The 23,970-nt window shown below is 42.1% G+C and overlaps 1 protein-coding gene across 8 annotated transcripts in view; it reads left to right on the forward strand.

Annotated features, from left to right (window-relative positions):
* PHF10 (PHD finger protein 10) overlaps positions 1 to 23,970 on the forward strand; it is a 60,397-nt gene that overhangs the window by 14,528 nt on the left and 21,899 nt on the right. For 2 of the 8 annotated variants that reach the window (XM_056567118.1, XM_056567121.1), the window contains 5 exons: positions 3,495 to 3,548; positions 3,633 to 3,782; positions 10,826 to 10,935; positions 17,852 to 18,014; positions 20,351 to 20,500. In XM_056567118.1, the coding sequence (XP_056423093.1) occupies positions 3,495 to 3,548; positions 3,633 to 3,782; positions 10,826 to 10,935; positions 17,852 to 18,014; positions 20,351 to 20,500 (627 nt within the window). Of the gene's footprint in view, positions 1 to 3,494; positions 3,549 to 3,632; positions 3,783 to 10,825; positions 10,936 to 17,851; positions 18,015 to 20,350; positions 22,114 to 23,970 lie in introns of those variants that run through there. The other 6 variants (XM_056567119.1, XM_056567125.1, XM_056567120.1 and 3 more) reach the window with 4 other exon arrangements.

The following is a 23,970-nucleotide window of genomic DNA, read 5'->3' on the forward strand; positions in this document are numbered from 1 at the left end:
TTTTCTAGCTAAAATCAAGGGACTGTGTATTATATGGTGTATGTCCTATAAGTGCACAAACAAAGTAGTAAATGAGATCTCCAACTAATGATAAATTACACATCAGGATAACTAGTGCTTTAGCTTTAGAAACCTGGACCTGGCACAAGAAACTGAGCAAATGATAACTTCCCCTGCCTAAATCTTTAAGGAGGGGGAGAAGGGTGCTGCTAAGTTGCTATGGCAACCAGAATCCCTTCAAGCCTTCCATGTGTGCGAGCCTGTGTAATGCAGAAAGAAAAGTTTTTTGGACAGAATAAAAGTCTCTTTAAAGGAGTAGTCTACTGAAAAGTATCTGGAGTCCGTTGTGCCCGGGCTGCATAAAAAAGAAAAAAAATTAAAAAAGGGGCTTTACCTCACCTTCCTCCGTTCCCCCGGAGCTCCGCTACAGCTGTTTGGTCCTCTGCTCCAGTTTTCTTCCTTCCTATCTGTGCTTGGATCATCACACTGCGGTCAGCCTATCACCGATTGCAGCAATGTCACGCCTTGGCCAGTGATGGGTTGAGCGCCGTCTGACGATCCGTGTACAGAAAGAAGGCAGAAGAAGACTGGACCAGAGGACCGAACAGCTGTAGCTGCACTCCAGGGGAATAGAGGAAGGTGAGTTAAAGTTTTTCTTTTCTTTTTTTTTTGGCTGCCCGGGCACAACAGACTCCAGATATGTTTCAGTAGACCACTCATTTTAAATGTTTTATTGTGGAAAGCTAAAAAGATTAGCTTTAAAATGTAATGTGTTATTTCCTGCATGGTGAATGGCATAGAAAAACAATGTATTTTTTTTATTTATTGGAATAACACTGGTTTTCTTATTTGAGGCCCAAAACCAAAATATCTGTATCCTTAAGGAATTAGTATCCTTTAGTCTTTAAAGTGATCAGTTATGCCTTGTCTGTTTGTGTTTGTGGGCTCTGATGATGTCATACTGCTGAGGATATAAGACTAAGTTCACACAACCAGTACTTAAGGAGTCTGGTCCCATTGTGCAGCATTCCAAAGATGGCACGTGGAATTGCCTGTGACCCACCTTAGCCACTGATTGGCTAAGTAGGCAATTCCTCATGTTGACCCTTGACCCCTGACCCCTGAAGTGTTTTGCAGTTATTTGCTCCTATTTCAGTTTTATACCTGTAATTGTTAGAACTGTAAAATTAAGTTGTTGTTTCTGCTTTTTATTTCCATCTGTTTCAAAATATGGCAATATTTTGGGCTTTAACAAATGCATCCAAACACATTATAGCTTTTTGTGTTTTTTTTTTTTTTTTTCATTTTCGACCATAGATTTTTCTATAGCTCAAAATATGGCTGAAAAAGTCTTAAACAACTATATTTTGTTTGTTTGAAATGGACATTTTTTTGAGCTGTAAAATATGGCTAAAAAAAAATAAAAAAAAGTGTGTGCACATAGCATCAAACCCTACAATTGTGTTAAAGGGGTCATCCGGTACATGTCTCTAAAAAATAAAAATGTTAAGTAATGTGTAATTGTTTACCTGGTGATCTATGGTATGTTCTTTAAATCTGGAGAATCCACTGCCGCAGCACCTCCCTCAGTAACACCACTCAAGTATCCCCTATTCCCAGAACTGAGCAAGATGGTGTGCACCACTAGAGACTACATCTCTTGCTCTACGTATTGGCAAACTGTAAACCTCCCACTGTCGCTAATAAACTTCACTATCGCCCTCCCATGTTTCCTCCCTCAGCATTTTATTTTTTTGGATAACCCCTTTTAAGATCTTGTTAACGCATTATAGCTTTGTGCTTGTTTTGTATGCTGAAACTTAACGTGATTCAGGCTTTGCCCCACGAGAAGTACTCCTCTACAGCAGATAAACTGTTCCCACTGCTCACTGTTCCTTGTGGCTTTACATCACAAGCTACTGTCTGTTCCTCCAATCAATGATTGCTTGAGTGGGTATTTCTTTTGTAGTAAGAAGGGACCAGGAAGTGTTGAGCAGCTGGACTAGCACAATCGGAACTGCAGCAGTGGGGGATTGACAGCTGGGGAGTACATTTAAAGAAAACAATAATATATTCCTTTAAGCAATATAGAAATTAAAAATATTTTTTTCAGACTACCCCTTTAATTGAATTATTTAAGTAATAGAGGAACATGGTTGTTAAATGAGTACTCCGTGATTGAGGTTTTACAAAATTGATCATTCGGTCAGGTATAAAGAAAACAAACCTCTACTTATGTTCCACCGCTCCCCCGGTGCCTCTGTTGTCCTGTTTCGGTCCTTGGTGCGCTCCACTTCTTGGTGCCCTGTGGTTAATAATTCATGATGCTGCTCAGCAATCGCTACCCGCAATGATGTTCTGCCTCAGCCAGTGATTGCTGGGCAGCAATCTGATTTATTAAAAGGGTTGTTTTTTTTACTATGAAACCTATTTATAACTTTCTAATGAATGAACATATATAGGTAAATGAAGTTATTTGATCACCTTCATGTGGTCTCATGCATTCTTTCTACCATTGATGCAAATTGTCTGCTCTGTTGTCACAGAGTAGTGTCATAACTTTATTTACCAATATATATTAATTTATTAGACAGTTGAAAATAGGTTTCATTGTTTGACAACCCCTTAAAGGGTACCTCTCATCAAAAAATGTTTTGTTTTATTATAGTTTAATGTATACAGAATAACTTTCCAATTGCATGTTAGTAAAAAATATGCTTCTTTCTATTTAATTTTCCCCTTCGAAGAAATGACCACTAGGGGTCTCCCTACCAGTCCTGGCAGCAAGTATTTCAGACTCATGCTGGAGTCCTAAACACTATGAGCTGCCAGTCTGCTTTGTTCACAAAGGAGAACACTCAGAGCTGCCAGCCTGCTTTGTTCACAGCCTGTTTGGCTGTGAACAAAGCAGGCTGGCAGCTCTGAGTGTTTAGGACTCCAGCATGAGTCTGAAATGCTTGCTGACAGGACTGGTAGGGAGACCCCTAGTGGTCATTTTTTCAAAGTGGAAAATTAAATAGAAAGAAGCATATTTTTTAATAACATGCAATTGGAAAGTTATTCTGCAAACAAGAATCTATAATATATCAAAAGTTTTTTTGATGAGAGGTACCCTTTAAAGCCCTGGCCCTGGGTTTCCATATCGGGACCGCAGTGGCACAATGGAGCCAATGGGGAAGCAGTGGAAGGTAAGTAGATGTTTGTCTTTTATCCCTGACAGAATGGTAAACGTGCTGTAAAGTACTCCTTTGAATACATCATTTTGGTATGATAGTTGGTAAAAATACAATAGAAGGTTAACTCTGAAGAGGGCGGCCGCGTCCTCTGATTTTAGAAATCCTATGTAAACCAGGCTTGAAATGAAGCATGCAATTTACATAACATTTAACAGCATATATATTCTGGATTTTCAGAGGGATTGGGAAATATATTTTAGTGGCTTATTTAACAACCACAGCACAAACTGTTTTTATACCAATATTTTTCCATAACAGATAACTACTGAAGAGATTCAGAATGAAGTATGTGATCAGGATGAAACAGGGAAAGTAAACAAAGTTTTACTGTAAATTTCTTTTCTTCCTTACATTGTGTGAATGAAATGATCTGTAACAAAAATATTTGTTTTTCAGCAACAGCAACAACAGAACACACAAAAGGTGGAAGCGAGTAAAGTACCAGAGTATATCAAAAAAGCTGCAAGGAAAGCCGCAGAGTTTAACAGTAACTTAAATCGTGAACGGATGGAGGAAAGAAGAGCCTATTTTGATTTGCAGACACATGTAAGACACAAGCTTTGTAGTTTGTAATGAATAATATTTGGCTCCAGAATTATGGCTGTCCCTGCTGCAGTCCTCGTCTTCCTGCTTTCAATGAGGTTCCTTGCCTGCAGGGACTGCCTACTTAGCCCAGATATTGGTTGAGCAGGAATGGAATCATTGGAAGGAGGAAGAAGAGGATCACTTTGGAAAAACTATGCTGCATTTTAGTTATTGTAAACTTTACAGTTAAACTTTACATCTGAAACATTACAGCAAACCCATAAGACAAAAACCATAATACATTGTTACAGAAAGATAACAAAGTCAGGTTAGGGGCCCTATGATCGCTGCAGGGAGGGACCAGAAAAAAGCAAAATGGCAGGACAGGTAAGTAAGCAGTCTTAGTAGATTCATTATTCTCTATGCAGTTTAAAAGACAAGCCTAGAGGGGACGGGTAAGAACGCTACTCTAACCAAATGATTACTGAACCTCTCTCCAAGTTTGTAGACTGGTTACTTCGACCGGTTCAAGAAGAAATCCCTTCTTTATTAAAGTACACTTTGAGATACTACTTACCTTGGGGGCTCTTACATGGTCAGAACACTTTCTGCTTCTGTCTATTGATAGCGTGCCCCTGTACATGAGCATCCCCCAGAATCTGGGAGTTGATTGTGTCCAGGACCTCCTCATTAATTTGGGCAAGAATGATCTCTTTAATAATCTTGTCTGTGAAGCACTATCGTTCATTCATTCATTCATTCATGCAATGCCTTTATTTTCCGCAAGGATTGGTATTGGTATGTACACTTGCCAATACCAATGTTGCCACATTTGGAAAACATCTTGTTGTCATAGACATGTTTTTGATGACTTCTTTTGTAATATGGACCAGTACTAAATCCATATTCACTGACTTTTTTATTTTTGAATGCCACAAATGACATGATCCCGTGATTTATATCAAAAGCCATAGTCCAGTGTTTCCCAACCAGGGTGCCTTCAGCTGTCCAGGCATGCTGGGAGTTGTCGTTTTGAAACAGCTGGAGGCACCTTGGTTGAGAAACACTTCCATAGTCAGTTCCTTGATGTGTTGGAAGACCTTTGATGATGGCCAGATTACTACAGCAGGCTTTTGTAAACCCACAGCCTGCAATTCGCTACTTCACTTAATCCTTCCTACACAAACTGCAGACCCATACTGCAAGTTTTTCTGCTTACAATTCAGAATGATAATAAACAGGAATTCACATGTAAAGCAGTAGAATTATACAACAGATTCCTTGTAAGGGCTTATCCCCAAAAAGCCTTGATCAGGCTTTAGTGAATGCTCAGGCTAAAAATCGTAAAATCTTTTAACAGAACCGATCTAAACATGGAAAAAGACAAAACAAAGGTTGTTTCTCCTAAGGTCACTCAGAAGAGTCATCAACAGGCACTGGTTATCATCCAAAATAACCCAGAGCTTATGTCAGCTTTTAAAAAAACAACAAAACAACACAAACACAAAAAAAGACTTAAGAGAAACTGACCGCTAGTTCACCTGCACTAAACCCAAACTGGGTCATAGTGCAGGTGGTGGAAAGCTGTAAAAAGAAAGGTTACTCACATATTTAGGTATAGTATTTCCTGAGTTCTGCCTGTTCTTGATTCCATTGCTTTTGAGCAATTTGGGTGGGGAGCCGGCACGCTGAGCTCCCCTGCCTCCTCCATATTCACTGCCTGGGCTACATTTTTTCACTAGCCTGCTTGTTAGAGTAAGTGCTTAAAGCCCTCTCACAGTCTCACATCCTGCTGCCATGACGGTCATGAACTTTGCTTATTCAGAAAGGGGTCGGGTCGGGGAGTAAATATTGAGGCAGGGAACTCGGCAAGCTGGCTCCCCGCTTCCATTTTGCAAAACTATGCAACGGAATTAAGGCAGAACTCTGGCAATACTACACTTAAATATGTGAGAAACTCCTCTTTTTACAGCTATTCACCCACAATATAACCCAGCATATTGGGTTTACTAGCTGTCAGTTTCTCTTTAAAAGTTGTCAGAACATAGATAACAAATTTTCACATACCAAGTTTAACCCTTTTCTGACCCATGACCTACATGTACATCATAGGTCGCGTGGGCGGACACGACACGGGTGCATGGATCGGGTCCACGTCATAACTGGGAGATTCAGCTAACATCAGCATTTAATGATGGACAGCGGAGAGGCAAAAAAAGATGCCAAATTTGCTGTTTTTTGGTCACATCACGTCCCAGGAAAAAACCTGAAATGATCGAAAAGTCACATGTACGCAAAAGTGATACCGTTAAAAACTGCAGCTCATGGCGCAAAAAATAAACCCACAGCTCCGTAGGTGGAAAAATAAAAAAAGGTCAGAACATGACATTCAAAAACTTTGAAGTTTTTTAAAGTGAAACAAAAATGATCCAAGTTTGGTATCACTCAAATCGAATAAAAGAAAGAATAAAGTTAGCATGTCAGGTTTACCATATTGTGAATTACTGCCCCACAAAAGTGCACAGTTCCATTTTTTTGTTTAAATTTTGCCCTACATATAATTTTTTTTCTGGCTCTGTATTATATGATAAAATAAAGTGCTCAAATGAAAAGTACAACTGGTCCCACAAAAAATAACCCCCAATACAACTTTGTCATAGAAAAAATAAGCTATGGGTCCTGGAATGTGAGGAGGTAAAAAAACATGAGTCAAAAAAAATTTGCTGGGTCATTAAGGGGTTAAGTGCAAGAAAAGAAACAAAAATTGATTATTTGATCTTACACCTCTAAGGTAATTTTTGTTGCTGTACTTGGATGTGGTGCCCATCTGTATGTACTGACAAAATTTTAAGCTTGAAGGTGTGCCCGTATGAGGTTGTATCTGCCGCAGGACTACTTGCCTAGTTACATAGTTAGTACGGTCGAAAAAAGACATATGTCCATCAAGTTCAACCAGGGAATTAAGGGGTAGGGGTGTGGCGCGATATTGGGGAAGGGATGAGATTTTATATTTCTTCATAAGCATTAATGTTATTTTGTTCCAGGAATGTATCTAATCCTGTTTTAAAGCTGTAAATTGTTCTAGCTGTGACCAGTTCCTGAGGTAGACCGTTCCATAAATTCACAGTTCTCATGGTAAAGAAGGCGTGTCGCCCCTTGAGACTAAACTTTTTCTTCTCCAGATGGAGGGAGTGCCCCCTCGTCCTTTGGGGGGGTTTAACCTGGAACAGTTTTACTCCATATTTTTTGTATGGGCCATTAATATACTTATATACGTTTATCATATCCCCCCTTAAACGTCTCTTCTCAAGACTAAACAATTGTAACTCCTTTAATCACTCCTCATAGCTAAGATGTTCCATGCACCATATTAGTTTAGTCGCGCGTCTCTGCACCCTTTCCAACTTCGCAGTGTCCCTTTTATGGACAGGTGCCCAAAACTGAACAGCATATTCCAGGTGAGGCCGTACCAATGCTTTATAAAGGGGGAGTATTATGTCCCTGTCCCTTGAGTCCATGCCTCTTTTTATACATGACAATATCCTGCCGGCTTTGGAAGCAGCAGCCTGACATTGCATGCTATTCTGTAGTCTATGCCATCATATGCCCCTGTAATCGATTTTATATCTGTTGTAACATCTCTTGCTTTGAATGACTGTTTCAGGAAACATGTCTGTTCCCTGAAATCGAGCAAATGGGCACCAAGGTTAATAATACTAAAATAAACATCACGCCCTGTACACTAAACCAGCCCCGGCCCCCTTATAAACTTTGGGCCAATGTGGGGAAAAAATGCAGCAAGCATTATGTACTGGCCCTGCTTCAAATGTGGGAGATGTGGTTATCCTGTTGGTACTTGGTGCCAACTGCACTTCTTCTGCCAGACTCTTCTGCTGAACCTGAAGTTCCAAGCCACGCCTACTTTGACCCCTTTAAAAGGGATTATCCAAGAATAGAAAAACAGAACTAATTTCTTTTAAAAAAAACATGCTCCCTGTCTGTCTCCAGTTGGTGTGGTATTACAGCTTGGCTCCATTCACAGGGAGCGATAAAAAAAAAATAAAAAAAAAATTACTATTTAGCATTTTCTTTTTCCTCCTTGCCTGATCAATGATGCGATTAAAAATCAATATTTTTGGACTATGGTGTTTTTTTTTTTTTTATGTTCACACCGTTCACTGAACGGGATTATTAACATCATTTTTATTTTTATAGTTTGAACATTTCCACACCTGGCGATACCAAATACCGTATTTATCGGCGTATAACACGCACTTTTTAGGCTAAAATTTTTAGCCTAAAGTCTGTGTGCGTGTTATACGCCGATACACCCCCAGGAAAGGCAGGGGAGAGAGGCCGTCGCTGCCCGCTTCTCTCCCCCTGCCTTTCCTGGGGTCTAGAGCCCTGCCGGCCCTTCTCTCCCCCTGGCTATCGGCGCCGCTGCCCGTTCTGTCCCCCTGACTATCGGTGCCGGCGCCCCATTGCCGGCGCCGATAGCCAGGGGGAGAGAAGCGGCGCCGACAGCCAGGGGGAGAGAAGGGGCAGCGGCACCCATTGCCGGCGCCGCTGCCCCGTTGCCTCCCCCCATCCCTGGTGGCATAATTACCTGTTGCCGGGGTCGGGTCCGCGCTGCTGCAGGCCTCCGGCGTGCGTCCCCTGCGTCGTTGCTATGCACGGCGCGGTGCATTGACGTCATGCGCATAGCAACGACGCAGGGGACGCACGCCGGAGGCCTGCAGCAGCGCGGACGCGGACCCGACCCCGGCAACAGGTAATTATGCCACCGAGGATGGGGGGAGGCAACGGGGCAGCGGTGCCGGCAATGGGTGCCGCTGCCCCTTCTCTCCCCCTGGCTGTCAGCGCCGCTTCTCTCCCCCTGGCTATCGGCGCCGGCAATGGGGCGCCGGCACCGATAGTCAGGGGGACAGAACAGGCAGCGGCGGCGATAGCCAGGGGGAGAGAAGGGCCGGCAGCAGGGCTCTAGACCCCAGGAAAGGCAGAGGGAGAGAAGCGGGCAGCGACGGCCTCTCTCCCCCTGCCTTTCCTGAGGGTGTATCGGGGTATAACACGCGCACACACGCACCCTCATTTTACCATGGATATTTGGGTAAAAAACTTTTTTTACCCAAATATCCTTGGTAAAATGAGGGTGCGTGTTATAGGCCGGTGCGTGGTATACCCCGATAAATACGGTATGTTGATGTTATAAAAATTTTTTGCTCAATGGCAGACCAGAGAAGAAGATCCCACGATGGCAGCAGAAGGCAGGTAAGCAGATCTCCGGCTGCCATCTTAGCTGATCTGATCCTCACCCCCCGCTGGCTATCAGTATAGTCACCGGAACCCGGCATCTAAGGGGTTGATGGCCACTACTGGCAGGTCCCTTGATGCTAATAGCAGCCAGGAACCATGGTTTACGGTGCGAGCGCAGCTCCTGCAGTCACATCAGAACCGCAGCAGGACTCTGGGGGGCACAGGTACGTCCCGGTACAATAAGTCCCAGGTGCCCTGTAAGCCATGCGTCTTTTAGGGGTTAAACCGAAGGACTTCCCAATTATCGGGGAGGCATTCCCTCAGCCGATAATTTTTAGCAGCCGAAATTTCGATGCATCCTTAAAATTTTTTTTTATTTATATAGCGCACACAGATATCCGGGGAGAATTGTGGTGCACTTTTGGATAGGAGATAAGTTGTCCTGCATGATAGTTCTCCTTTAAAGACAGAATTGATTTTAGCATGTTTATTTAACATATTGTAATAATTTAAGTGTATTCTAAGTGTATGTGTGCCTCATTTCCTTAAATGAGATCTGCAGCCATAGACAGTGTCTGATCATGGGGGGTCCGAACGCTGGGAAACCTGTGATCTTCTATATGGGGCAGCGGCACTCCCATGCAGGAGGCCTGTAGGCCGCAGCATGATGCCGTGGCCAACACCCCCCCTCCATGTATCTCTATGGGAAAAGCGGCGATGCAGTGTTCCCTGTCTCTCCCACAGTGCTGTATGGAGGGGAGGGTGTTGTCAACATCAGTGAGATCGACGGCACGCGCATTAACCGCACAAACGCGGTAATGCCGGGTCCCCGTACGGATAAGGGATAAGTGTCTATAGCTGCAGTACTCCTTTAAGTCAGGATATGAGGACAGGATATGAATCCACCTGTATGCAGGTGAATGAGCATAGTTTGATGAAACGGCTGTCAATATAGTTTGCTTAGTACTAGCGTTCATAGCAGTCCCCACTGGGTTTGTCTATCAAATTGTAGGTAGACCACAGAATAATAATTTTGCCAGGTAAAGGGATGGGGCAGTACTGCAAGTGATGTTTAACCTCCTGAGCGGTAATCCCGAGAGTGACTCGGGGTTAATTTTCCCTGCCAGGATCGGTAACCTCGAGTCACGCTCGGGGTAGAATTGCAGAGTTCCCGGCCGTGCTGCACGATATATCACAAAAGCAATGCGATATAGCGATGCAGCCCCCGGGAAAACATGCGATTTATCTGCTCGGGTCGGCTCCCGTGGCGGGGGCCGGCCAGAGCAGGTAAAGAAAAATACTAAAAGTCAGTCTTTTCCTACCAGGGGGCCTCCAGCTGTTGCAAAACTACAACTCTCAGCATGCCCGAACAGCCAAAGGCTGTCCGGGCATGCTGGGAGTAGTAGTTTCGCAACAGCTGGAGGCACCCTGTTAGAAAAACACTGAGCTAAGTGTAAAAGGAAAAATGAGTAAAATAAAAAAAAAACTTTTTCTCACCTAATCCCGGTCCCTGAAGATGTCGTTCCCCTCCGTGCGCTCTGGTCCCTGCTCTCTTCACTATTCATCTTACAGGACCTTTCACTTTTCAGCCAATCACAGGCCACAGTGGTGTAAAGCCTGTGATTGGCTGAAGGGGAAAGGGACTTCTGCAGCAGGAGTTATGCAGCAAATACACTAGGTTTGAAATCTGCCCGGCAAATAATAAATAAAAATAAATTTTAATTATATATTATTAAATATACCTTTGGTGATCTACTTTTTTTCAACCTGTACATTCAGAAATATTTTAATGTGTTTACCCAAAACCATAGGTAATCCAGGTACCTCAAGGAAAGTACAAGATTCTGCCTACAGAAATTACTAAAGTAAGCCCTTACCCTGTTTCCCTTATACCTGGACAGTTTCAGGAGTATTATAAAAGGTAAATGTTTATTTTACTAAATCATTTTGTATAGATTTGTTTGCTTTTGTGACAGTATTGTCCATTTATTTTGGGATTATATGATATTTAAGCTGTATGCCCTGGTCCCGCTCCCACAGTTTGAAGCGCGCTCACGAGTTAATGCCGCACATCGCCAATTGGGCCAGTGCCCGGCATTTGCCCTTTAGACGCTGCAATCAAAGTTCATTGCAGCATCTAAATGCAGGTTTTAACATTGCTGGTTAACTTGGGGAGCTGACCAGGACCTCCGTGACGAAATCGCAGAAACCCAATCAGCTATGTGGATGGTGGGAGGTCCCCTACCTGCCTCCATGCCATCTGAACGGTCCTCTGATGTTCCAGCCAGCCTCTGCAAGCCAGAACAGCAGAGTGCAGATAACACTGATCAATGCTGAGCCAGAGCTCAGCATTGAACAGTGTATGCAATTGCAAGATTACATGTTATAGCCCCCTATGGGACAAAAAAAAATTTATGAAAGTGAAATAAACCCTTCTCTAAGAAAAGTTTGAATCGCCCCCCTTTTCCCATTTAAAAAAAGAAATAAAATAATGTAAACAAAAATAAAAATGTGGTACCGCCATGTCCATAAATGTATATTAAGATATAATGTAAATGAAATCGGTTGATGGCGTACCCTTGAAAAAAAATACTGAAGTCCAAAATTGTGCATATTCGATCACTTTATATACCATAAAAAAGAAAGAAAAGTCCAATCAAAACAAGAATGGTACCAATAAAAACTACAGATCATGGTGCAAAAAATTAGCCCTCATATAGCCCCGTGTGGGGGTGATGGGTGGGGTAAAGTTTTAGGAGTCAGAAAAGGACAATTTAAAGTATACTGATTTTGGTGCTTGTAGTTTATAATTTCTTTTAAAGTAGTAAAAAAAAAAAAAAAAAAATAAGAAAATTTATAAATACATAAATTGGATATCCTTGTAACCGTATGAACCTACAGAATAAAGATAAGGTGGAATTTTTCTCGAAAAGTGCACTGCGCAGAAACGGAAGCCCCCAAAAGTTTTTTTTTATAGATTTTATTATGAAATTATTGGTCATTACAATTTGTGGCACAAAAAACAAGGCTTTATATGTGTCTGTAGGTACAAAATTAAAAGCGTTATGATTTTTAGAAGGGGAGAAGGAAAAAACTAAAGTGTAAAAATGAAAAACAGCCTGGTCCTTAAAGGAGTAGTCCAGTGGTGACTCAGTGGTGAGCAACTTATCCCCTATCCTAAGGATAGGGGATAAGTTGCAGATGGCGGGGGGTCCGACCGCTGGGGCCCCCTGCGATCTCCTGTACGGAGCCCCGACAGCCCGCGGGAAGGGGGCGTGTCGACCTCCGCACGAAGTGGCGGCCGACACGCCCCCTCAATACAACTCTATGGCAGAGCCGAAGCGCTGCCTTCGGCAATCTCCGGCTCTGCCATAGAGATGTATTGAGGGGGCGTGTCGGCCGCCGCCTCGTGCGGGGGTCGACACCCGCTATCTCGGCAGAGAGCCGGGGCCCCGTACAGAGAGATCGCAGGGGGCCCCAGCGGTCGGACCCCCCGCGATCTCAAACTTATCCCCTATCCTTAGGATAGGGGATAAGTTTTTCACCACTGGACTACCCCTTTAAAGCATGTACCTGTCATAGTGCAAAAAAATGGTATGTTACTCAGTACCTAATCCTTCTCTTGTACATATCATTTTTTTTTTTATTCAAATATTTTTATTAGTACACAAAAAGGAACAGACTTATCCAACAGTTTACACAGCCCCTTTTATAAGTCAACCTGCTCTATACACATCAAACCCCATGTATTTCCATGATTTATTAGACTCTTCCTTGATTATTTATGACACTTTTCAAGTATTCAGATTTTACCCCATAGATTTTCCAATGTTCTAATTCTCAAAATCAAATTTTTTTGCTATAATAGACTTTTTGCTAAGCTTTTCTTTATATCGGTCATAACCAAATATAGCTCCCAAAATTAAAACTTTTGGATCAAGATTTTAACACGTAGATGGCTTTCAATGAAGTTGCAGACCTCCCTCCAAAACTTTTACATTTTTTTACAATCTCAAAACAAGTTAAATAATTTGCTTGTTCCTTTTTACATTTTGGACACTCATTGTCCTCTCTACAGTTCATTTTCCACAATTGAATTGGAGAATAGTATAATCTCAAAATGATTCTCAACTGAGTGTATTGATATTGTTTATGTAGTGTACAACATAAAGTATTCTTTAAGATACCTTCCCATTCTGTGCTAGTTGTTACCCCTATATCTCTTTCCGATTTACTTTTTATCCTTAACAACCTATTATCTAGTGGGCTCCTTAATAGTGTCTTATAAATCCTCCCCAAATATCTCCCTGCTAAATTTTCTGATTTCAAAAGATCTATCCCTAAATGTATTGCTAGTGAAAAAATCTCTTTATTAGTGCATCTATATGCTTCAGCTAATTGAACATACCAAAACTTGTGAGTATCTGCCAAACCAAATTCCCTTTTCAAAATTTCAAAGGGTTTTAGAACTCCCCCCACGCAAAATTGACTCACCAATTCTATTCCACTATTGGTCCATAAATCATTCCCCATCCCACAATTAAATTCAATAAATTTACCATTCCTCCATATTTTTGTGAACTCAAAACTCCCTTTAATTTTACAACTTTGTTTCTTCCCATATTCATCTATGCATGTTAAGAATTGACAAGTGCTCCACCCTTTTCTTCAATAGCAAACCCGACTCTACCGCTTCCAGTACATTCTTACCGCTTCCAGTTATATTTCCCTTTAATGAGATTCTGTAATTTAATAGCAAAATAATAGATTTTAAATTTAGGGAGACCCCAGCCTCCTTCACCCTTAAGGCTAGTTAAGTCTGCGTATTTCATGTGAACTCTATTTTGACCCCACAACAATCTACTCATTTCGGCTTCAAGAGCCCTAAAAAAGGGGTTCTCAGCTGACAAATAACAGCCATACATTGGCCAGTATGGCAGTATACAGTATCATGGCCTCAGCTACTGTACGGGAGCTGCATGGTTCCTGGGGAGACGTGTGACCTACCCTGACGTTGAGCAAGGGTGCCGCACAGTGCAGGAGGACATCCCCTTTCACCTGACTGCTGAAGTTGCTGGCATGGCCGTGGAGACGCCAAGTCCCCATGTGCATCGCTGGGCAGATACTTCCAGCGGGCAAAACCATGTAGCGCATAGCCGCCTTGCCTGCCTGTTTGCAGCTCCTTCTCCTCCACTGAATCTTAAACCTCTCAAAACATTTCTCCTTCCATCAACTCCCCCAGGCTCCTTCAATACTTCAATCTTTTTCTTATCTTCTGGCGTCCACAAGTCAGCTTACTCCCCCATACAATAATGCACTGTCCCAGCTGCCAGCACTCACGGCTTCCATCCTCCCCAGCGAGGAAGGGGGGTGGGGGGAGCGGGCCAGGAGACGGGAGGGGAGAGAGAACTTGCGCGAGCGTCCTCACGCCATGATTATTTCCCCGTACATATCATTTTTGTGTCTAGGACCTATATATCCCTAACAAATAGCATTTATATGTTGCTCACTTGCTTTGTGTTCTTGCCTTCTGGTGGGGGCGTGTCAATCTCTCTCCCTTACTGTGGACGACTCATCTGTTCTGAGCCTGGGAGCAGCCTGGAAGTCTGCAAATCACTGCACAGTAGTTTCTATGCATACATTTTATATCTGTTCCTAGTAATGCTGGATGCTAATCAACATAGCTGTCACTATGTGTGTCATTCAGCTATTACAAACTCCTGAATGTCCGATCAGCTTCTTTGTCATTTAGGAGTCAGAAAGCTTTGGCTGTTCAATCATTCTGGGAGTTGTAGTTTTTCATTGTAACAGCTGGAACTGCAGTGTTTGTAAAGCACTTTTAGATCAGTGTTTCCTTTAACTGTTGCAAAACTACAACTCCCAGCATGCCCACACATACTTTGTAGTTTTGCCAGAGCTGGAGGCACACAGCTGGAGAATACACAGCTCTAAAATATTTTAACAAAGATTGTACCCCCAGCTGTTGTAAAACTACAACTCCAATCATGGGAGTTGTAGTTTAGGAACAGCTGAAGGCTGTAGTGGTGCAATGGGGACCTCCTATACTGGATACCAACACACTTTACGGCCGGTATCCAGTATACTGCAAAATACAGAGTAGTCTGTCTGCATAAAGACAGATGACCCCTAGTGGTGGCTATTTTAATTTTAGATTTTTTAGTAAAATTGACTTTTTTTTCTAAAATAAATGTATATTTAAAAAAGTCATCTTATTACTCTGGTGTCCGAATGTGACTCGTGCAGTGATTGGCTGTGGCGCACACCTTCAGCTACAGGTACACTGTCAGCCAGAAGAGCACTCCACAACCTTTCTCTCACCCACCATCTACACCCGGCAGGGATGGAGAACTGTGTCCTGTTTTTTAAAATTGTAAATATTTATTAGTATGTTATGAAGTAAATATTTATTAGTATGTTATGAAGTAAACAAACAATTACAAAAATACACAGTAAACTTCTACAGACAATAAAATTATTTCCATGCACAAAGATTTAAAAGAAAGGCACAATTTACAGTGTACAATACAACTTCATATAGTCCTACTCCACCCAGTCCGTAGAATGGAGACATCATAGAAGATAATTCTGTACCTAAATAAGGAAATGTCCGTGACTGGGAGACAACCGCCCCCCCCCCCCCCCCCCCTCACCAGCCAATCAAATTAGACTACAGTCTCTGGAAACAACGGCAGTACTTACCTGCAGTCATGGCTGTAAATGTTGGCACCCCTGAATTTTTTCACGATAATGAAGTATTTCTCACAGAAAAGGATTGCAGTAACACATGTTTTGCTATACACATTTATTCCCTTTGTGTGTATTGGAACTAAACCAAAAGGGAGGAAAAAAAGCAAATTGGACATAATGCCAAACCAAACTCCAAAAATGGTCTGGACAAAATTATTGGCACCCTTAACTTAATATTAAAACCTATAACAATCAATAGGCTTCTTACACCTCTCAACCGGAATGTTAGACCACTCTTCCTTTGCAAACTGCTCCAGGTCTCTCTTATTGGAAGGGCGCCTTTTCCCAACAGCAATTTTAACATCTCTCCACAGGTGTTCAATAGGATTTAGATCTGGAGTCATTGCTGGCCACTTCAGAACTCTCCAGCGATTTGTTGCCATCCATTTCTGGGTGCTTTTTGACGTATGTTTGGGATCATTGGTAATCCTCAGATTTCATGATGCCTTGCACACATTCAAGGCACCCAGTGCCAGAGGCAGCAAAACAACCCCAAATCATTATTGAACCTCCATCATATTTCACTGTAGGTACTGTGTTCTTTTCTTTGTAGGCCTCATTCCGTTTTCGGTAAACAGTAGAATAATGTGCAAAAAGTTCTATCTTGGTCTCATCTGTACACAAGACGTTTTCCTAGAAGGATTTTTGACTTACTCAAGTTCATTTTGGCAAAATATAGTCTTGCTTTTTTATGTCTCTGTGTCAGCAGTGGGGTCCTCCTGGGTCTCCTGCCATAGGGAGATTACTTACAGTGCCATGGGATGCAAACTTCTTGATAATGTTGCGCACTGTGGACAAAGGCAAATCTAGATCTCTGGAGATGGACTTGTAACCTTGAGATTGTTGAGATTTTTCCACAACTTTGGTTCTCAAGTCCTCTGACAGTTCTCTTCTCTTCTTTCTGTTGTCCATGCTTAGTGTGGCAAACACAGACACACAATGCAAAGACTAAGTGAACTTCTCTCCTTTTTATCTGCTTTCAGGTGTTATTTTTATATTGCCCACGCCTGTTACTTGCTCCATGTGAGTTTAAAGGAGCATCACATGCCTAAAAAAATCTTATTTTTCCACAATTTTGAAAGGGTGCCAATATTTTTGTCCAGCCCATTTATGGAGTTTGGAGTGACTTTATGTCCAATTTGCTTTTTTTCCTCCTTTTTTGGTTTAGTTCCAATATACACAAAAGGAATAAACATGTGTATAGCAAAACATGTGTTACTGCAATCCTTTTCTGTGAGAAATACTCATTTTCTAGAGAAATTTCAGGGGTGCCAACGTTTACGGCCATGACTGTGTATATACCATGGGCCCCATTCCGAATTGAACTTATACAGCACTTTACGCTTTTGGTAGATCCCCCTTTTCAAAGCGCACAATCATGGAAATGTGTGTAATTAACTCAGTAATAGCCGGAGAAATGGGGCAAAGCCAGAACTGGGCATTAAGAGAATTTGCCAAAACTCCCACTTCAGGGCCAGTAGGCTCCTCACTGCAGCCAATAAGTCCCAAGAGACAACATTTAGGTGTGAGAGGGAGATGCATACATCGTTGACACCAGGAGTTGGAGTGTAAGCCAATCCTGTACAGAAATAACAGGGTTCTATACACACTATGGCGTAGGAATAATTGTGATAGCCAGGCAGCCTCGGACAAGGACTATAATGGGACAAAGCAGTTTTCCCACCCCTTTGAGGACAGACCACGCACATCAGAGCTCAATTTGTCTTAAACAGTACCTATATCTGGAACTCGTGCATCTGGGCTAAGTGAGGGAGAGGGTCAAGGGGCGTAAAATCCAAACAACAGCGGCATGTCCACATAAAGCATGACCTGCTACTTTAGCCTACCATACCTATACTGTATCGTGTGAGTGCAAATGATCGCTTTATATTTCACAATAAAGTACTACTGACTGCAAATCCTAACTATATGTGGCTGAACTATGGTCTCGCCTCTACTCTATACAACACTAGGGTGGTGTAAGTGACAGGATTCTGAACATACATAAGCTTATTGGGGCGAAAAGATTACCTGTTGTACATGATATATTTTTTTCCATTGCTTTCCAGGTATTCCCCAAATGAGCTCCGGTACTTGCCATTAAACACTGCTCTGTATGAGCCACCGCTAGATCCTCTGGATCCTGAACTGCTGGCACTTGATAGTGACGGAGATTCTGATGAGATTGATGAAGGACGTGAAAAGAAGAAACCCAAATCTTCAGTAAGACAGGTTTTTGTATAAATTTTTTTTTTAAATCTTTCAATTGCATATTTGGATGAGACACAAATCCTGATGGTTCAGCTGCTTTAGTAATGACAGATAACAACACAGCACAATGGGGGGGATTTATCAAGACATTTAGAAAGCTTTTATAAACTGCTTTTTACTCTGTTTTTCGCACAAAATCTGACATAATGGGTCCCTGCGGCTTTTTATGCGACAATTGCTTTAGAAACGTTTCCATGATTTTTACCCATTTACTAAGTGCGAATGTCGCACAATTGCCGCACGATCCCAGAAATAGACAGTTTCTCAGGTCAATTCATCCCTGCCCTACATTTTCTGTGCGACTTTTAAGTCAGGGTATATGTGACTTTTCACACAAAAGTCGCATGACTGCACAACATCTGCGACTTTTTTTTTTTTAGAAGTTGAATCAGCGAAATTTTTTAACGTCCATGTGCCGTTTGATAAATTATTACAGCAACTTTTGAGCTCTAAAATAGTCAAGAATTCACACCAACACAGGTTGAAGACCACTGATGAAGGGATTGACAGGCGGTGATGATGGAGGGGGGTGATGATGACGAAGGCCACAGTGGTCTTCAACCTGCAGACCTCCAAAGGTTTCAAAACTACAACTCCCAGCATGCCTGGACAGCCGATGGCTGTCCGTGCATGCTGGGAGTTGTTGCAAAACTACATCTGGAGGTCAGCAGGTTGAAGACCACTGATGAAGGGATTGACAGGTGGTGATTATGAAGGGGGAGGGGGGCCTGGATGATTGATTACATGGGGGGATGATGTATTGTGTATGATGATAGGCTTATAGTCGAGTCAATAACTTTTCCTGGGTTTTTGGGGTGAAATTAGGGGCCTCTGCTTATATTCGGGTCGGCTTATACTCGAGTATATAAGGTATCCATTGTGAACTTATGCCAACAAGAGAGAAAGTTGGAGATTCTTTAACCCCTTAAGGACACAGCCCATTTTGACCTAAAGGACACAGCCAATTTTATTTTTGTGTTTTTAGTTTTTCCTCCACGTCTTCTAAAATCCATAACTCTTTCATATTTCCATTCACAGACCCATGTGAGGGCTTGTTTTTTGCGTGACCAGTTGCACTTTGTAATTGCATCACTCATTTTACCCTAAAATGTATGGTAAACCCAAGTAAATATTTTTTGTGTAAGGAAACTTAAACGAAAATCATAGTTTTTCAAATGTGGGGGTTTCGTTTTCACCACGCTGTAGACTTTATGGGGAAAATGACATGTTTTCTTTATTCACTGGGTCAATACGATTAAAAGGATACCCATGGTTACATACATTTCTATTATTGTACTGCTTTTTAAAAAATCTCACTTTTTTTTTTACAAAATCAGTCCGTTTCAAATTACCCTATTTTTGACCACCTCTAACTTTCTTATTTTTCTGTATTGAGGGATGTGTGAGGGCTAATTTTTTGCACCATGATCTGTAGTTTTAGTACCACGTTTGCGCATGTGTGACTTTTTGATAACTTTTTTACAACTTTTTTGCAGTTTGATGTGATAAAAAAAGCAGAAATTTGGGACTTTTTTTTTTTACGTTTACACCATATGCCATAGAGGATCATTAACATTATATTTTTATAGTTTGTACATTTACGTACGTGACGACACCAAATATGTTTATCTTTTTTTTACACTTTTGTGTATGAATAAGTTTTACACTTTTATAGTCCCCATAGGGGACAAGATTGCTAATACTGTTCAGTGCTATGCATAGGGCATAGCACTGATCAATATTATCGGCGATCTTCTGCTCTGGTCTGCTAGAAGACAGATCAGTGCAGAAGACTAGGGAGACGGCCGGAGGCAAGTGAGGGGACCTCCTTACGCCATTTTTAAGTGCCGCACTGCCACAGATGCTGTGATCTGTATTGATCACAGTATCTGAGGGGGTAATGGCAGACATCAGCACGACCGCTCATGTCTGCCATTACCGGCGGGTCCGCGGCTGCTGACAGCCGCCGGGACCCGCTGTGAATGAAGAGAGTGCAGCTCCTGCGCGAAGTGATGCTATGCAGCGCCGTACGGCGCATGTCCTTAAGGGGTTAAACACAATAACAGTCCATAAAGTGAATAAAGTGACTCCCTACATGCTGCGGTCACCATTTCACTATGGCATGTAAAGAGTTTAACTACTCCTCCCCGGGTAGTTACAGCAGGAGCCTGGCTATCATATTGATGGCCGAGCTCCCCCAATCCCTGCACCGGAGAGCTGCACAAGCTTATTCTAACCCCGCCGTGAAAACAATGCAGGCTGGAACAAGTTCCCTTAATATATATTTTTCATTTCAGGACAGTTCATCTGGTAATGTGTCGGATGGTGACAATGTACAGGATATCCAGGAGGAATCATTTCAGGGAAAACCCAAGGCAAAAGAGAAATCAACCCCTAAAAAGGAAGGCACCAAACGTTCTGTACTGTCCAAATCAACTGGGTACAAGGTAGAAGAAAAAAGCCCCTGACTCGGCTTCTTTACTGACAAGCCTTTCTACCTGAAATTCTTTTGCTTTTTAATTTTTCCCCCCTATTTTTAAACACTGACTTAATTTTTATTACTTTTTAATTATACACTTAATATATATTTTTCTAATTTATTTTTACTTCCAAGCATATCTTTACTTCTCTCATTTTTTTTTTTTTCTTCTTCTTTTCCCATTTTTTTCCCCTTTCTATAACCCTTTCTACTTTGTTTCACTTGGGGCCTTTCAATAACCTTTTACTTTTGGAGTCCTATTGAACTCATTGGGCTTTCCAAGATCATTCCAAGTACCAGATTTTAAGGTTTAACATCCTCTTTATTTCTTCCAGACTGATCGCAATGCTGTGCTACAAAACAGTTGTGGTACTTTTGCGCGCATTACCAAAAATGGGAAACTCTGTATAAATATGACTAATATGTGAGACTGATTTTATTCCTTGATTATTTTATTTCCTTTTTGGCATTACATTTTATTTAGGCAAGGCACACTTTCTATAGTTTTGTTATATCTTTTCCTTAACGTTAGGCATGAAGTGAAATTGTAAGCTCTGTTTTATAGTGTGAACCAAAAATGTGTACACAGATATCTGTACGTCTTCAAGAAAATGTTTAACTATTGGTGAAGATGAAGAGTTCATGTAGACCATTTGTTTATTTGCAAAGTCCCTAGTGCTGGGTGGTCTTCCTTCTTCCACATAGTATTAAGATATTCTGCATTTTATTTTAGGTATTTATTCATTTCTAATATGTTTTAAAAGCACCTTTTATCTTAAGATGATACAGAAATGGCAATCTGAACTCCAAATGAACATTTCCTGCATAATCTCTTCTCCGGAGACAACAGGGAGAAATTGAATGACTATTGTTGCTCTGTAGTGTAGAAAGGGATATTCTAATCTCTAAAAGTTTTCCCCTATCCTGTGGAGCGAAGGAATCTGCGTTGTTCAGAAGACACAAGATTGGCTAGCGCGCTATTCTTTTTCTTGTGATTGGTGGGGTGCTTCATCGATTGAACCCCTGACAATCAGCATAAGGGATAGGGGAGAACCTTTTGCCTTGAGTCCAGAGCAGTGTTCGATAGCAAATGTGGGACCTCCGTGGCTTCTCTTAAAGGGGTTATCAGTCATTTTGCTAAAATGTATATCCTTCTGGGGCTTGGGAAAATGTAGAATTTCCCCCATCCCTATCCAGATCCTGTTTGGCTAATTTCAATCCCCCAATCTTCTCTCTTCCTCCTGCGTTTGACACAAAAGCTTGTTGTATGACCTGCCCATTCAGCCAATCACTGGTCGAGACATGACACTACTGTGCCAGTGATTAGCGGAGAGGGCGGGTTCTGCAAGAACCACTTATATCGGAAGCAAGAGGAAAGCAGAAGAAAGTAAAGTTCACACCTTTTAAGTACTGTCCCTTCTTTATTTCTTTGGTGCACACTGTGGACACTGGTGTGGTGTTTTTCTAATGTTGTCCAGCACTGTTTTCCCTTTTTTTTTGTTATCTGTAAGGCTGTGTTCATATCACGTTTTCTCCCATAAGGGAGCGCATACGGCCGGGGGGGAGCAAAAACCTCGTTCTCCCGTATGCCTTTCTATGTGCTCCCGTATGTTATTCATTTCAATGAGCCGGCCGGAGTGTAACGTTCGATCCGGTCGGCTCATTTTTGGGCCGTATGCGCTTTTACAGCTGGACCTAAAACTGTGGTTGACCACAGTTTTAGGTCCGGGGAAAAAGCGCATACAGCGCAAAAATGAGCCGACCGGACCGAACATTTCACTCCGGCCGGCTCATTGAAATGAATAACATACGGGAGCACATAGAAAGGCATACGGGAGAACGAGGTTTTAGCTCCCCTCTGCTGTATGAGCGAAGTATGGGCGAAAACGTGATGTGAACCCAACCCTAACTAAGGGAATCTGCTTGTTGACATTTTTGGTGGAATTTTTTTCCCTAGACTTGTCCAGGCTGGCCATTAAGAAAACAATTGCTCTGGAATGTACTGGACTAGAAAAACATTGCTTCTATCTTTTGAATCAGTGCTGCACCTCTCCAGAGGTTTGATATTGCAATACCAGATACAGCCTATAGACATGTGTATTTATTTTTTTGGAGGAATGGAGAAAAGTGGCCAGCTTTTACTATGGGTTACTATAATCATTTTCCCTATTACCTTTATGGCCAGATTGATTGATTGGCACAATTGCACCTTTTGCTAACCATGCATGTTTGTTTTGTATGCAGTATTTATTTGAATTATTTATGAGGGGGGGGGGGGATATTGGGTGGAAAGGGTAATAATGAAAAGGGAAGTTCACATTGTAACTAGAGATCAGCGAACTTACAGTAAATTCGATTCGTCACGAACTTCTCGGCTCGGCAGTTGATGACTTTTCCTGCATAAATTAGTTCAGCTTTCAGGTGCTCCCGTGGGCTGGAAAAGGTGGATACAGTCCTAGGAGACTCTTTCCTAGGACTGTATCCACCTTTTCCAGCCCACCGGAGCACCTGAAGGCTGAACTAATTTACGCAGGATAAGTCATCAACTGCCGAGCCGAGAAGTTCGTGACGAATCAAATTTACTGTAAGTTCGCTCATCTCTAATTGTAACATTAAAGGAGTACAAATCGCCGGCTGACACGCCCCTTCCATGTATCCCAATGAGATACATGGAGGGGGTGTCGGCCACAGCCCCCTGCGGAGGTCGGCAGGCCTGCTTCCTGCTAACTGCTGGGGCGCTGTGCAAGAGATCGTGGGGGGTCCCAGCGGTCGGACCCCCACGATCTATAACTTATCCCCTATCATTTGGATAGTGATTAAGTTGTATTTCACTTGAATACTCCTTTAGGGTCTATTCACACGTACAGTATTCAGCGCAGATTTGATGCACAGGATTTCAAGGTTTGTTCAGTTTACATTGAAATATGCTACAGAAAATCCTGCGCATCAAATCTGCAAATCAAACCTGCGCAGAATACTGTACGTGTGACTAGACCATTAAGCACCCGTAAGTCTGGGCATGTCAGGTTCTATAAGGTTCTGATAGCAAGACTTGGTCCCTGGAAAGAGATTTGACTACGGCTCCATTCAATGTAGAGGTTATATGAAGCCGTAAAACAGTAGTAGGCATGAGCCCTTCCTGTGAAAAACTTTGTGCAGGTTATTAGCTGCTGGTTAAGTGTTTTTCCATGTTTTTTTATATTGTATAACTATATTTAGTGGTTTTAAAGGGGTTGTCCAGGGTTAGCAAAGAAAGTGTCCTCTTTTTGAAGAAAAAGCAAAAGCTTTATTTGTAATCTCTGTCACCCTGACCTAGTAATGTCAAACATTCACTGTGCAGGGTAGTTGAGCACTAATATTTGTGCCGTTGTTATTCTCTAGTGTATTAATGGAGTTGTCCACCTCACCAGATGAATTCTGCCACAAGCATAATGGCTA

This window comes from Hyla sarda, chromosome 3 (genome assembly GCF_029499605.1).
Source record: "Hyla sarda isolate aHylSar1 chromosome 3, aHylSar1.hap1, whole genome shotgun sequence".
In the NCBI taxonomy this organism is placed as follows: Eukaryota; Metazoa; Chordata; class Amphibia; order Anura; family Hylidae; genus Hyla; species Hyla sarda.